Source organism: Lissotriton helveticus, chromosome 1_1 (genome assembly GCF_964261635.1).
Source record: "Lissotriton helveticus chromosome 1_1, aLisHel1.1, whole genome shotgun sequence".
Taxonomy (NCBI): domain Eukaryota; kingdom Metazoa; phylum Chordata; class Amphibia; order Caudata; family Salamandridae; genus Lissotriton; species Lissotriton helveticus.
In genome coordinates this window covers 842,342,646-842,358,693 of record NC_136057.1, presented here as the reverse complement: position 1 = coordinate 842,358,693, position 16,048 = coordinate 842,342,646, and the positions used below count along the sequence as shown (strand labels likewise).

Here is a 16,048-nt window from a genome sequence, read left to right as displayed (position 1 = left end):
TCTTGGACTCAATTTCCCCGGACCTGATAATTCTCGCCTCGGTGCCTAGTCTAATCATGGGTCCCACTCTGTGACTCTGGGCAATAGCTTGCTTAATCTCCACAACGGCCCCAGCAGCACTTGGATGCCTGGCTTCACCTTGGGGGTGCCCAGGAGTGGGCATTTCACAGGAAAGCCAGGATGGGTTCCACAGCGGTATGAATACAGCGCAACGAGACCTCTGGGTAGAAGTGCGCTATATAAATACAAACACATTTACATGTACATTTGTAGGGCAGGATTTAATTGCACGGACGGAGCTGCTGGGGTGGTAGTGCAGGTATATAAGGTTCAGGATTGTAATTCAGTGTCACTGCTTTGTAAAGGTTGCAATATTGGAAGAGCATCTGGCTCCACTGAGTCACCAGAGAAGGCTGTGCATGGGACATGTGAATAGCAAGGCTGCTGTAAACGATGTGAGGCTCTGCACTGGCAGAATTAGGAGTTGCAGCAACTAGAATAGCAGAGGTGCTCCATTATCAGATGGGGTGCAAATACAGCTGTGAGAGGGTCTCAGTGCTTGAACATTAGTCTGTTCGTCTGTTCAAGACCCAGGTTCACGGACATCTGTGGGCTACTCCCAGTGACGGAAATAGGGGGTAGCTACAGTACATATCTGCAACGCACTACCACTGCTATTGGAATAGTAGTGGGGCTGTATGGCATGGTGTACATATGCAAAGATGATGTGGATTTACTTTGGAAATATTAGCCCAACAGCATTGAAGCACAATTACAGACCCCATCCCTGTGGTTTACCATTGGAGATTTTTGTTTTCCTTGTTTTATGCTGGGGTTCAGGTAGTTTTGGTTCCTGTTACCTACACCTTTAGCAGTTTAGGGTTGGATGGATAAGAGATTGATTGAAACACATACTAGCTGTTCTTCATGACTCATTTTGTTAGGTCGTGAGTGCTCAACTCAATGCACATGGTCAGGAAATAAAGGGGATCCAGATTGGTCCCTGTTTCCAGTATCTCGCCATGCAGAGGAGATTTTGTATTTTCTTAGTCTGCAGTCTGATGATGTCCTTGGTGTGGACGTAGCGCAAACCGCCAGGAATGAGGGACTTGTCTTTGCAAATGATGTTGGTTTAGAAGATGATGTAGGCCAACAAGGGGAGCCATTGGATTTTCATGAGGATGGGGGTCAGGTGATCATAATAATTCAAGCGTATGAATCATGCTCCAGCATGTAAGAAGCGCTTCATGGGTGCCTGTATGGCGAAGGGGAGGCCGTGGAGCAGAGTGTTACCACCATCAAGAAGCGAGTGTACAAGGGCTTGAACAGCAATTTGGAAGTTGTTTTCTGGAAGAAACAGTTTCAATTTCTTTGGACACAAGAGCTGGTACCAGGTCATCTTTGTTTTTTGGGAATGTGTTCCCTGAGGGTTAGTTGTTGTCTAGGGTGAATCCAAGTGGCTTGGCATTCTGTGAAAGTTAGGTATATGTGATAACCCAAATGTACTGATGCAGCTTTCACAACTTAGTGGTTATGTTATTTATCTTGAACTTATTGCTTAATCTTCCAATGTTCATTTTTTAATCTTCAGTGATATCTATTCTATGATGAAATATTTCAAAAGGGAGGACTAATAACATTTATCAGTGAGTAAAATTGGTTTGGCTCTCTTTCGAGTGGTGCCACACCCGCGTCTATTGTTCTTACAAAGGAAAACGGTGAAAAGATGCAGACGCTCCGACACAGAGCATTTGTAACTAGTGTAGGCAATGGATTACACTTGAATTACTTTTCCAGTGTGACTGTTTACTAAGCTGCTGTAGCACCACCTACGTTCCTCATGGTGGCAGTACTATTTCCATACTCAGAACAAAGGCTGCATTTTACTCAAATGTATCTCGTACTTGTTCCCTTTAGTGTAAATAGTCAATTAAAATTTACTGTAAAATTCTTTGCGCCTTATTTTAGGTGAAATAGAACACAATGAACAGTTAACGGTTTAAACAATTCTAGAGTTAAACTTTGATTTCTTTCTTCAGTCTGTATATATCAGCTCTCCTTAAGAAGAAGGGCTCTAATTTATGAACTTTAATCAGTTGTCAGTTGAAAAGGAAACTTACCAGAGGGTGACACTTCTCGCTTTGGGCCAAACAGGTGTTAATGGGTTCACATTCACGCCCATTCCCTCGAAATCCTTGTTTGCACTTACAGTCGCTCTAAAATAAAACCCAGAATATAGTCATTATCACAGAGAACTGGATGTAATCACAGACCCGTTAGGGTTTTAGGTAAACCATGTGCTTCTTTTGCAGCAAGAGTGCCATATATATAATTTTGCAAATAACGACATTCAGCACAAGGGCTCCACTTGAATCAATGCAGAGTGGCAAAATGGTAAAGAGCCTCGTTCATTGTAAACCAACCAAGGGGAATGGCATTTAAAGGCTCTGTTGGGACTTTATGGAAAGCCAAAAGCTGTCGGATATCTTTCTCTTGTTACTGTGGGATTAGCAACCCTAAAACAGCATCCATGATTGCAGTTCCCAAATCAACACAACTCAATCAGTTAGCAACTTATTGGGGAACACACACCAACAAAACTTTGAACTTGAAGTTAGCACACTTTTGTGGAACATTTGTGTACACCCAAATACTTTCAGTAAGATCAACCGAATTTTATGTTTCAGGAGAATAATAGAAAAATTAAGCTGGGTAGATTTTTCTTTCGAACCATCTTCGATGTCAGAAGATAAATAACTTCATAGGAACCCCCCCTAATTTATTTTTTAAAGACTGAATAGTGTCATTTAATATATCAATACAACAGGTCTTGTGTATTTAAATCTTGAGGTGTAAATGAAACCCGTGTGTTTAACTGAACTCCACCAACCCATTTCAAGTGTGGAAAGTTGTCATGCCCAGTGTTTGCAATGCTTAAGTGACAAAGTTAATAATACATGGGTAGGTGCCACCAATATAAACCATAATTATTGGTAAATATATGCATTTAAAAGGAAAAGTAGCAAATGTATATAAAAATACACAAACATTTAATTGACTGTATGCATTTTGAGAGCAATAATACTCAGCATATACATCTAGACACTTACCTCAATGTATTAGACCATTTCTAAAATTCATGAGAGAGACCTGGTGAGTGTCAGAAAGGGTTTTGCATACTCGCTAGTAAGCTTTATAGTGTACGACTCAGAAGAAGGTCCATTCATTCACCTAAATATATTTCAAGCTGTCTGGTATCACCATGCAAAATGTAGTTGCTCTTGTTGCCTGTGAGGTCAACAAACTTTTAGCTTACCGTTCATCACTAAACCATCAAATGCAATCTCCTGAGTTCTCTCTGCAAGATCTAAGAGCAGAGTTGTTGCATTCTAGTTTCGATCCTATTCATAACATACCTGGCCATAACCGAGGCAAACCCTGGTTAAACGTTCACCTGATAGTATAACACCCAGGGTGCACAAATTATATTTTCCGTTAGAGAGGTAGGCTACAGCTACACTGTCTAGGGCTGTGTCCTTTAACAAACCATTGGAAACAAGGTAGAGTTTGATCAGTGTAGTAAAAGTGAGCACAAGCTTTCCAGAGGAGGTAGACAATGAGTGCCACTGTTGCAAATTTAACAAGCATTGAGAAAATCAATTGGTCTGGCATTGTCCGCCAGCATTATGCCAATTCTTATTTTGTTTTGTCATGGTTTTTGCAAAACGTTATTGTTTGGGTCATACCGGGTGTTCATCTAAAGAAAAAAAAAGTGACCAAAGACAAAATGTTTTTGGTCTGAAAAAAAGCACATGCTACTATAGTACTCCCTCCCTTTGAAAGAGCAGCAACGCCTAACTTATAGTGAAGTCAGCCAATAGCTGAAATGGCCAGACACATTGCCCCTTGATGCATGGTTGTATGGGTTGAAGAAAAATGTGAATGACACAGCCATGTAAAAATGAATGAAGGGTGACTGAAAACTCCTAAAATTGTCTATGTAATACACCTAATTTTAGTCAAATCAAAAGGTCTTGGTTAACACAGACCTAAAAAAGTCAAGTGTTTTGCCATTGTTGGCCAGCCTCTTGAATTTGAGAAAGAAGAGAACAGAAAAGAAAGAAAGAAAAAGTTGAGAAAGAAAGCAAAAAGAAAGGAAAGAAAGTAAACAGAAAGAAGGAAAGAAAGGAAAAAAGGAAAGAAAGGATGAAAGAAAGCAGGAAAGAAAACAGGAAAGAACACAATCAAGAATGAAAGAAACAAGGAAAGAAAACAAGAAAGACTGAAATATAGGAGGATAGAAAGACAGAAGGTAGAAAGGAAAGAAAGAAAGCAAGAAAGAAAGAAAAAAGAAACGAGAGGAGGAAAGAAAGAAACAAACAAACAAACAAACAAAGAAAGAAAGAGGAGAAAACAAAGAAAGAGGAGGAAAGAAATAAAGAATGAGGAGGAAGGAAAGTAAAACAGAAGAGTAAAGAAAGAAAGAAAGAAAGGAGGAAAGAGAACAAAGAAAAAACTAAGCAAGATAAAAGAAAGTAAGAAAGAAGGAAAGAAAAAATGGAAAGAAAGAGAAAAGGAAAGAAAGGAAAGCAAGGAAGAAAAAGGAAAGGAAGGTAAGAAAAAGGAAAGAAAGAAAATGATAAGAAGGAAAGAAGGCAGGAGAAAAACGCAAGTAAGAACGAAGGAAAGCAAGTAAGAAAGAAGGAAAGCAGGGAAGAAAGAAAGGAAGGACGGAAGAAAGAAAAAGAAAGAAAGAAAGAATAATAATAAAAAATGTGTTAAACTTGCTGCAAATTAAATTTAATGAAAGTTAATTGCATTTCTTGGCAACATTTATTAAAGAATCATTAGAGAAATTCAGTCCTGTATAAACTTGTTCTGAATAATTGTCTCAAAACCAATTATGACCTAGGTCACAGGCCCTCTTCTCTTAAACTGTTTAGAAATGATATCCCACACGTTTCAGTCAATTACAACTACCTCCCCTCTTTTAATGATTATGGGGTAGGGGGTATATCAATCTCGTGCCCAACTTAAAAAAGCCAGTCCCTTTAAAACAGACAGATGTGAAACCATCTACCACTGTGAAAAAAATGTGTGAAAGCGAGATGGCACCTCACGGGCGCACCACCAATGGGACACCTGGCAGGTACTCACCAGGATAGCCCTGTTATCATCATTGGTGCCATCAAGCTCAAAGAAAAGTGTCCAAGTGAAAACAAATATGTGTTTACAAAAGTAAGTGCAGTGGAAAAAACAAACAAAACACACGAATTAGTGTCACACAACATAAAACATACGCATACAACACGGACACACAAACTTTATTCTTGTTCTTTCATGCTGATTGCATAAATTAAAAAAGTGAATATGGCTACTACTTATACATCCATATTCCACTTGCCGACATGTTTCATTGCCATAGTATTCATCTGGCAATTTCTTCAGGGCATACAGTTTTTTAAGCCACTGCTTTGGACACCGGGGCTTCACAACTGTCAAAAAATAATAAAACAAATTCAGGTTCAATACCTTGCCATGTGGATATGTTACTACACTCCGCTACGCAGAAACGCTCTATACAGCTATTTTTCGATATTTACCCTCTAACGGCAGCGGTCTCTCATACCGGCCGAGAGGTACTAAAAACACGTGAAGACTAACTCCTTCTGTGAGTTGTCTGTCATCCCCTTCGTATTTTTAACTGCAAAGAGACACCATCGAAATATTTCTTAGATTATAAGCATATCGAATATGCTACTTACCAGTATGCATCTGTTCTTGGCATGTAGGGCTGCTGACATTCATATCTATTGCATTAGATCACCGCCTAGTGTTGGGTCCGGATGATTGCACATTGTTGTCCTGGAGAAGTCTTCGAAGTATCAAGGGATAGGTGGCTCCTCCCCTGGACTACAGTGCGCATGGGCATCCTCTCCATCCTCAGATTGTTTTTCGCCATTGTGGCAGAGATGGAGTGTAATACAGTGAGTGATGTCCATGCTAAATAGAAATCCTGAATGCTACAGCTGCAACAGGCGCCGGGGAGTAGGGTGGGCGATATGAATGTCAGCAGCCCTACATGCCAAGAACAGATGCATACTAGTAAGTAGCATATTCGGTTCGAGGCATGTGGGCTGCTGAATTCATATCTATTGCATAGAATACATAGCAGTCCCTCCATTAGCGGCGGCCGCCTGTGCCAGCTGCAGCAGTCTGAAAAAGAGTTTTGAGAACAGCCTGTCCTACAGCTGCCTGCTGTCTAGAGTGTACATCTACGCAGTAGTGTTTCGTAAATGTATGAATAGTGGACCATGTGGCTGCTCTACATATCTCTTCTAGTGGAATGTTCCCTAGGAAAGCCATGGATGCTCCTAACTTGCGTGTGGAGTGTGCACGTGGAGGGATCGTTAAAGTGCGTTTAGCTTTTTTATAGCAAATTTGTATACACTTAACAATCCATCTGGCTATTCCTGATTTTGAAATGGGATTGCCTTTATGCTGTGGAGCGAAGGTGACGAATAGTTGTTTCGTTTTTCTGAAATCTTTAGTTCTGTCTATATAATACATGAGGGCCCTTTTCACATCTAATGTGTGTAGGCATCTCTCTGCAACATTTTCTGGATTTGGGTAGAAAACCGGCAGTTCTATGGTTTGGTTCATGTGGAACTGCGAAATCACCTTAGGCATAAAAGTGGGGTTTGTACGTAAAACAACTCTGTTTGGGTGAACTTGTATGAATGGCTCTTGAATGGTTAGCGCCTGGGGTTCACTAACTCTTCTGAGTGAGGTAATGGCTACTAAGAAAGCCACTTTCCAGGTTAAAAATTGAATCTCACAGGAATGTAGAGGTTCAAAGGGTGGCTCCATGAGTCTTGTGAGAACCAGGTTGAGGTTCCAGACTGGTGAAGGTGGAAGTCTTGGAGGGATCACTCTTTTGAGTCCCTCAAGAAAGGCTTTAATTGCAGGTACTCTGAATAGGGATAGATGCTGCCTGTTTTGAAGGTAGGCTGCCACTGCAGATAGATGTATGCGGATGGAACTGTAAGCCAGATTACATCTGTATAAATGCAGCAGATAACAAATAATGTTTTGAATAGATGCATCTAGTGGGTTAATGTCATTATTGTTGCAATATATGACAAACCTTTTCCATTTCGCCGCATAACATGCTCTAATTGTGGGTCTTCTTGCCTCCTTTATGATATTCATGCAGTCTGGGGGCAAGTTGAGGTATCCAAATTCTAGGACCTCAGGAGCCAGATCGCCAGGTTGAGCTGTTGCGGATCTGGGTGCTGAATTTCGCCATGGCTCTGCGTTAAAAGTCTGGGTGTTAGTTGTAGCCTTTGATGAGGCACCACGGAAAGTTCCACGAGCGTGGTGTACCACGGTTGGCGTGCCCACGTTGGAGCAACCAGGATGAGTGTCATCGAGTGTTGCCTCAGTTTGCGTGCCACTAGTGGAATCAATGGCGCTGGGGGAAAAGCGTATGCAAACCTGCCTGACCAGTTCATCCATATCGCATTGCCCTGTGACTGCGGATGTGCAAACCTGGCGGCGAAGCTTTGGCATTTTGCGTTTTCCCTTGTGGCGAATAGGTCTATCTCTGGATGACCCCACTGATGGAAGTACGGCTGGAGTACTGATGGATGTATCTCCCACTCGTGCATCTGGTGGCTGTGCCTGCTGAGCAGGTCCGCCATTTGGTTGTCCTTGCCTGGGAGGTGTTCCACCATGAGGAACATGTTCCTCTGAATGGCCCACTTCCACATGCTCTGAGCCAGGTGAGACAACTGTGGAGAGTGTGTTCCTCCCTGCTTTTGTATGTAGTACATGGCAGTCATGTTGTCCGTCCGGATCAACACGACTTTGTTGCACAGATGTACTTTGAAGGCTTTTAGTGCCATGAAGATTGCCATCAGCTCTAGAAGGTTGATGTGCATCTTCTTCTGCTGTGTCGTCCATAGTCCCTGCACTGTGTAATGGAGTACATGAGCTCCCCATCCCTGGAGAGATGTGTCCGCTGTCAGTATAATCTGTGGCACAGGCTCCTGGAACGGTCGGCCCTTGCAAAGGTTTTGTGGATTCCACCAATGCAGAGAGTTGTATGCCCGACCGCTCACCAACACTAGGTCTTTTAACTGCCCTTGAGCCTGGTTCCACTGACGTGCCAAGCACTCCTGAAGCGGGCGCATAAGTAGTCTCGCGTGCGGGACTATGAAGATGCAGGAGGCCATCATACCTATCAACTGCATGAACACTTTTGCCTGAAGCGGATGTTGAGGTCTGAACTTTTGTATCAGCAATTGCATGCTGTGTATCCGCACTGAATTTGGCTGAGCTTTGGCTGCCAGAGTGTCTATCATTGCGCCCAGGTACTGCCGTACGCGGGCGGGTTGAAGATGTGACTTGGGGTAATTCAGTGAGAATTCCAGATCGTGAAGGAGGTGAATGGTGTGGGACACGTGGCTGGCACACAGCTGGGCCGACTTTGCTTGAATAAGCCAGTCGTCCAGATAAGGGTAGACATGTATGTGCTGTCTCCTTAGGTGTGACGCCACTGTCGCCATACACTTGGTGAATACTCTGGGTGCCGTCGTCACTCCGAAGGGGAGGACCTTGAACTGGTAGTGTTGATCCAGAATGGTGAACCTGAGATACTTTCTGTGGGAAGGGTTCATGGGAATGTGGAAGTACGCATCTTTGAGATCCAGTGTTGCGAGGAAATCTCCCTGACTTAAAAGCGGTAGGACTTGCTGTAAAGTGAGCATGTGAAAGTGCTCTGAAAGAATGTATTGGTTCAGAGGTCGTAGGTCGAGTATGGGCCTGAGAGACCCATCCTTTTTTGGAATCAAGAAGTACAGAGAGTACACCCCTGTTCCTTGCTCCGCTAGAGGTACGAGCTCTATGGCTCCTTTTTGCAGCATACTGACGACCTCTTGCTGCAATAAGAGTAAGTGCTTTGCGGACATAGGACGGTGTCTTGGTGGAATGTTGGGTGGAGTGGCTGTAAGCTCTAGACAATACCCGTACTGCACAATATCTCGTACCCACCTGTCTGTGGTGATGGATTTCCATACAGACAGGAACTGTTGTAGTCTCCCCCGACAGGTGTTAGATGGTCGGAGGGCAGTGACAAGGCGTCACTGTTTGGTATTGGCAGAGGATCTGGAGTTGTTGTTTCCTCTTCCTCTGCCCTTGATGATATTTCCTCTATATCCACACCTGGGATTTTTATTGTAGGTGGATTGTGTACCTCCCTTGTTATACTGCGTTTGTTGGGTGTTTTGGCCCCTTGAGGGTCCCCTGTTATTGGAGCGACGAAAGGATCCACCCCGAAACTGCTGCGACTGCAGATCTCCCATGGATTTTGCAGTTTCCGTGTCTTTTTTAATTTTTTCTAGGGTGGCATCAACTTCAGGGCCAAACAAGAAATCAGTGTTAACTGGCTGATTAAGAATGGTGGTCAGTATTTCTGGTTTGAAACTAGAGATCCTCAACCAAGCATGTCGCCTTAGCATGACGCTAGTGTTTATAGCCCTAGCTGCAGTGTCAGCTGTGTCTAGTGCACACTTGATGGAAGCGTTGGAGATCAGCTTCCCCTCCTGAACCAACAGCTCTGCTCCTTCCTTGAATTGTTCTGGGAGGTGCTGTAATAATGTCTCCAGAGTATCTTAGTGTGACCTATCATATCTGGCCAGAAGCGCCTGAGTATTAGCAATACGCCAGATGTTTGCAAGATCAAAGCCTCCGTTTCACATGGTCCTACAGTAGGAACACAGCTGTGTATCTAGATCTGGATATTGAGGCCAGTGCGAGTGGCCTCAGAACTAGTGTCCATCAGAAACCCACCGACAGAAACTCTTTGCTCTCATATGAGTCATACCATCCTAGGGCACTTAGAGACAATCTGCCGGTGGGTCAATTCCTCCGTTATCGTAGGAATTGCTCTTCCACAGCCGGTTACAATGAACAGGCCAAGGTTCTCAGTAAGAAGCTGGAAGACAGGAATTACCCGGTGAGAGTCATCAAGCAGGCTAAAAAGAGGGCACAATTTAAAAAAGAAGGATGATTGTATCCCAGTCATTATGACATATAACCCCCTAGCCACAAAAATACGGAAGTCAATCAGGAAGCATTGGTCAGTATTGTCAAGCAATGAGTTCAAGATGCCACCCCCTCGCTTTGCCTTCAGAAGATCATGTAATTTAAAAGATAAGTTGGTGCATACGAGGGTAAAGCTAGCTAAGGATCCGAAAAACAACACCATCCCCAAAGGCCATTTCCCATGTGGAGGCTGTTCTGTCTGTCCGTTAACCACTAAAACATCTACTGTAATTCTACAGTCTGGAAAAGAATGGTTTGTAGGACAATTCAGTAATTGTAACACCACAAATGTGGTGTATAGACTCCAGTGTGAGTGTGGCCTTCAATACATTGGCCTTACAACGCGCAAGGTGAAACTGAGGATCCAAGAACACCTCAGCACTATAAGAGCAGGCAAACTCACCACAAAGTTGGTCCAACACTGTTACACGAACAAGCACACATTCACATGGGTGGTGTTAGAGAAAGTGACAGGGGACACTCAAACAATAGATAGATTACTTACCACGAAAGAGGCAAGATGGATCAATCAGGAGAAAAGTGAGCAGAGAGGGTTAAATGAACTCTTGGAATGGAACAAATTGCACTAATATTCAGGTAGCGTCTGTGGGTCCTACATGTATACACGATATAAAAGTTATTTTGCGTTGGTGAAGATACGTACAATAATGCAAAGATATGTATTAATGCATATACACATTTCCATCTTGAAGACATAGAATATCTACGTGCTTCATAAAAACTGTATATACCCACCAATACATTGCGGTCGAATATGAAAAATTGGACAAATGGAGGTTGAGTCTTAAGATGAATGTATAGAATGACAATACCACGCAGATATAATATCAGCCCCATATATGAGTGTGATTTGAGGTCTGACTGAATGTGTATATACATATTGAGAAGACGAGCGTTGCTCGCTGGGACCAATTTCAGAAATATTGAGTGTTGTCGGTTGCTTGCACGAGAGTTGTCAATGAAGTTTTAATAAAGTTTTGTTGTGGGCATATACACATTTGGAAGACGATCTCAAAGGTATGGAGATTGGTCACACTTTTTGTTTTTACGATCATTTTTGATAAAGCTTTAGTAAAGTTTTCCCACAGAAAAGCTCCGTGATGAGAAAAACGCTGACACGTGAGATCTCGTGATATTGAGTAAGGATTGCGCATCTCTTTAGAGTCCTGATGTGTAATAGCCCAATTCAAGATGGACGCTAACAACGCGAGACTGAAACAGCCAATCAGGGCCGGCTTTTTCTCTCGCGTCATGGTGTAAATGAACGTCTGGGAGCCGTGATCCTTACACGGGTCGAGTGAATGCCGGTAGGTCTCCTACTATCGGTAAGGTGGAAGGGGGGTCTAAAATAGCTGTGGATTTCAGAACAGATGAGGAAGAAGAGTGGAAAGTAAGATATGCTTATAATCTAAGAAATATTTCGATGGTGTCTCTTTGCAGTTAAAAATACGAAGGGGACGACAGACAACTCACAGAAGGACTTAGTCTTCACGTGTTTTAGTACCTTTCGGCCGGTATGAGAGACAGCTGCCGTTAGAGGGTAAATATCGAAAAATAGCTGTATAGAGCGTTTCTGCGTAGCGGAGTGTAGTAACATATCCACATGGCAAGGTATTGAACCTGAATTTGTTTAATTATTTTTTGACAGTTGTGAAGCCCCGGTGTCCAAAGCAGTGGCTTAAAAAACTGTATGCCCTGAAGAAATTGCCAGATGAATACTATGTCAATGAAACATTTTGGCAAGTGGAATATGGATGTATAAGTAGTAGCCATATTCACTTTTTTAATTTATACAATCAGCACAAAAGAACAAGAATAAAGTTTGTGTGTCCGTGCTGAATGCGTATGTTTTATGTTGTGTGACACTAATTCGTGTGTTTTGTTTTTTCCACTGCACTTACTTTTGTAAACAAATATTTGTTTTCACTTGGACCCTTTTCTTTGAGCTTGATGGCACCAATGATGATAACGGGGCTATCCTGGTGAGTACCTGCCAGGTGTCCCATTGGTGGTGCGCCCGTGAGGTGCTATCTCGCTTTCACACATTTCTTTCACAGTGGTAGATGGTTTCACATCTGTCTGTTTTTAAGGGACGGGCTTTTTTAAGTTGGGCACGAGATTGATATACCCCCTACCCCATAATCATTAAAAGAGGGGAGGTAGTTGTAATTGACTGCAACGTGTGGGATATCATTTCTAAACAGTTTAAGAGAAGAGTGCCTGTGACCTAGGTCATAATTGGTTTTGTGACTTGATGAGTGGAGAGCGACCTAGGTCCTGAATTCCCTCTTTGCTCCTTGTTGTTGTTCATACTGAATAATTGTCTGCCTATGAGCTCACATGTATAATATTGGAGCTTCCTTTTGTGCACTGCATGCATAGTACATGTACCTCCGCCCTTAGATGGAGATGATTGAAAGGTCTGGTCTCACCGTATTCTCTTATGCGGATGATTCCCAGATTATTTTCTCACTTTCTGATGTTCATAATCAAGATCCTTCCCCACTCAGGCAAGGCTTGTCTAATGTCGCCCTTTGGGTGAACAGAAATGCCCTAAAGCTTAATGGCAATCAAACCGAAGTCCTGATTCTGGGAAATAATCCAGAACTTTGGGGAGTTAAAGACTGGCCTGATTCACTGGGGCCTTTACCCATGGCAGTTAATAAGGTTAAGAATCTCGGCTTCATCATTGATAAGAATCTTTCCCTTAAACCACAGGATTCCAAGCTCACAGCCTCTTACTTTTCCATTCTTAAATGGCTAAAGGAAATCCTCTGGCTGATTCCTATAAGCGACCAGAGAACAGTGCTGCAGGCCCTGGTAATGTCCAGATTGTACTATGGGAATGTACTGTATCTGGGCGCTGATGATTCCTTGATATATCGCTTGCAGATCATTCAGAACGCGGCCTCCCGCCTTCTCTTCTGGCTGCCTATATATGCTTCCATCTCTCCCTTGCTTCACAAACTACACTGGCTTAAGGTTGACAAGTGTATTAAATTCACAGCCTTATGCTACATGTTTCGAGCCACAGATGGACTCGCCACTTCATATATCCAAGGTCTGGTGTCTCCGTAGGTCCCCACCCAATCGCTAAGATCGGCCAACCTCGCACTGTTTATCACGCCTAGGTTTCGTCAGGCCCACGATAAGGGGGGTTCCTTCTCCTATTTAGGCCCGAAACTTTGGAACTCTCTGCCTGTAGCTCTCAGGAACTGCAACTCTTTACTTACTTTCTGCAAGAACCTGAAGACTCTGTTCTCCAATTTCCCTGACTGAGTTCCTGTCATCTGGCATTTTGCTATGTCTCCTTGTTTGTTTTGGCATCTCTGTTTTCCTGTCTGCCTTAGTGCCGGGAGACCGTTTCTGGATAGCTGTGTGCTCTAGAAGCTTCTTAACTAAATAAACTAATAAATAGTAAAAACAAAAGTATAATTCAAGACAGAACAGTTTCAAATTGACAATCTGGTATGGTATGACATACCAGGAGTCAGATAATCAAAGAACCCTCTAAAAGAATTTGCAATAGAATTAGCAGGAGACAGGAACTGCAAAAGCCTCGAATGTGGCCTGCACTCACATCTGGTAGAAAAGTCCTGCTTAGGCTCCAAATACAAAGGCAACTCTAAACTGATTATAAATGTAAAGCAAAAACACTGGCACTGAAGTGAACTACCTTGTGGATATACTCAGTGTGAAAGAGCGAAATGCAGTCACTAAAATGGAAGTAAAACAATGGCTGTTGTGGGCTAACCCATTGTCCTAAGTTTATGATGTAGTAAGCGGAAACTAAAGGTGAATGATACAACAGACACAAAAATGAAGAGAGGTGGTTGGAAGCCCTTTAAGTAAATTATAAATATGTTTCAGAAAAATCAAAAGGTCTTGACTAACGCCAAGTATAGCAGGCGTCTGATGAGAAATCTAAGTACTCTAGCCAGACGCACCTTTAAGTAGGCACCCATCCTGGACATAATGCAGCATTCTTTGGGTTGTATGTTAGTGAGAGAGCGACAAAATGAGAAAAAATGTTGTAGGGGTGTTCCATATGTACAAGTAGTCAACACCCACATATGTAGAGGACTCACTAATCGTGTTCAAACTGTAATGTAGGGTTGAGGACTAATGTCTTCGGTAGTTGAAACACATGTAGAGCTTTTGAAATCAATAATGCTGTTCTAACTTAGAAATGTCGTTTGACGTGATGCTTTTCATTAATAAGAGGTGGTTTAGTGAAATCACCATTGTATACTTAGTTTTGCTATATTAAAGTTCATAGTGTACCTTTACACGTTATACAAGTGTTTGAAGTAGAAAATGTATTTTGCTTTAAAGTTGGAGGCCTAAGGAACGACAGAGATTGTTCATGTAGGATGTTGGGCCTATAAGCGTGCAGAGGCCCAGTTCATGGAAATCGTGTAGGCCTGATTGAAAATGTTTTGCTTAGCATTAAATCGTAGAAATGTTTTTATAAAATCTGCCTTTAGCTAAAATGATTGCAACATTAAAGAATGTGTGAGCCGAGTCCCAAGTATTTCCTTGCAGGTGCCGGACCAAGTAGACAGTAGAGTAGAAGGGCCCATTGTGTATGAGTGTTAGGATGCTAGACTCAGACATGGAGGAGTAGCCGAGGAATTTAAAGATACAACTTGAAGCGACGGAGAGTCTGGGACCCAAGGACGTCTTAACGACCAAGGATGGAGAGGTGCCATGATGGAAAATTCTGAAAACCAACACTTTGAGAGGGGCACACCTGAAGGCGTGTCGTTCCCATAGTGGGGTTTTGAATTAGGGACAGCACCCCGGGGTAGAGGGCAGAGCAGATGGGCTGAGGTGCGAGAGGGAGCAGTTGGTTGACAGAGAGCTTAGCTATGACTGAAGAGTCTCTAGACTAAGTAGAGAGAAAGTGAGTGAACTTCTTTGGAAGACACCTTTATTAGGTTGGGCTATTGTTGAGTAGGGATGTCACTTAGTGTAGTGTAGGGACAGATTAACCTGATTTATTTCGTCCCAAATGCATACTAGAACTCAGGTTATAGCAATTCTTATTAGCCTGATGATTCTCAAATTGATTCTTGTATTGTTCATAAGCCGCCTGAGACTTTTCCGTAGAGTTATGTTTGTATTAGTGCCTGTTTACCTTTTGAATCTTTTGCTGAGGTGTTTATACCTTCAGTTGTTTTTGGTCATGTAATAAATCTTCAAAATTTTGTTCTTCGTCAGTGGTTCTTAGGGGAAACAAATGGGAACTGTGAAATTTTATTGCTAATTTGTAGACAGATTGCCTAATTCATTCCATGAAAGGTAAAAAGGTCCAGTCGACCTGTGACGGGATTTTAGAGAATGGTAAGCAGACTCTAGAAGCGAAATCCCGACCTTTTCAGTTGGTAGCAGAGTAGGATGGTTTATCTTCTGGAGTGAGGGCAATCTAGAGTAGGTTGAGATTTCCCCGAGGCCCATAGAGAACCAATGGCGAGTGTCCAGAGAGTCGCGGACGGAGGATGGCGTTCCATGGAAACTGACGGAGAGTGACGGTGCGGCAGAAAGCAGCAGGTCGGAAGAGAGTGAGTATGAAAAAGGGTCATGCGTGTTAGATTGCGGTGATACGTTGTATTGTTGTGTTGTAATGTCTTGCGAAGTTGAGTGCCGTTAGTGTGTAAGGAGATCAGGTTGTGAGCGCGCGCAACCAGCGAAAATCTTAGGCTCAAGTGGTGCTTAAGTGGTTCGGGTGTATCGAACACCTATAGTAATTGTCGACCATTGTTAAGGGGGTCATGAGGTACCATTGATCGCCCGCAGGACCGAGATAGGGGGAACGAATGTGTGAGTGCGTGGGTAACGGACGCTGGTCGGAAGTTGCCGTGTGTTTGTAACCTATCAGTGAAGCAATTGTCCGGTCGTTCGCGAACAGACATTTGCC

The 16,048-nt window shown here is 42.8% G+C and overlaps 1 protein-coding gene across 1 annotated transcript in view; it reads right to left on the bottom strand.

Annotated features, from left to right (window-relative positions):
- The window catches only part of STAB2 (stabilin 2), a 944,658-nt gene that overhangs the window by 483,770 nt on the left and 444,840 nt on the right, over nt 1-16,048 (bottom strand). Inside the window, exon 26 of the mRNA XM_078674824.1 lies at nt 2,121-2,216. Coding sequence (XP_078530950.1) covers nt 2,121-2,216 — 96 coding nt within the window. The remainder of the gene's footprint in view (nt 1-2,120; nt 2,217-16,048) is intronic.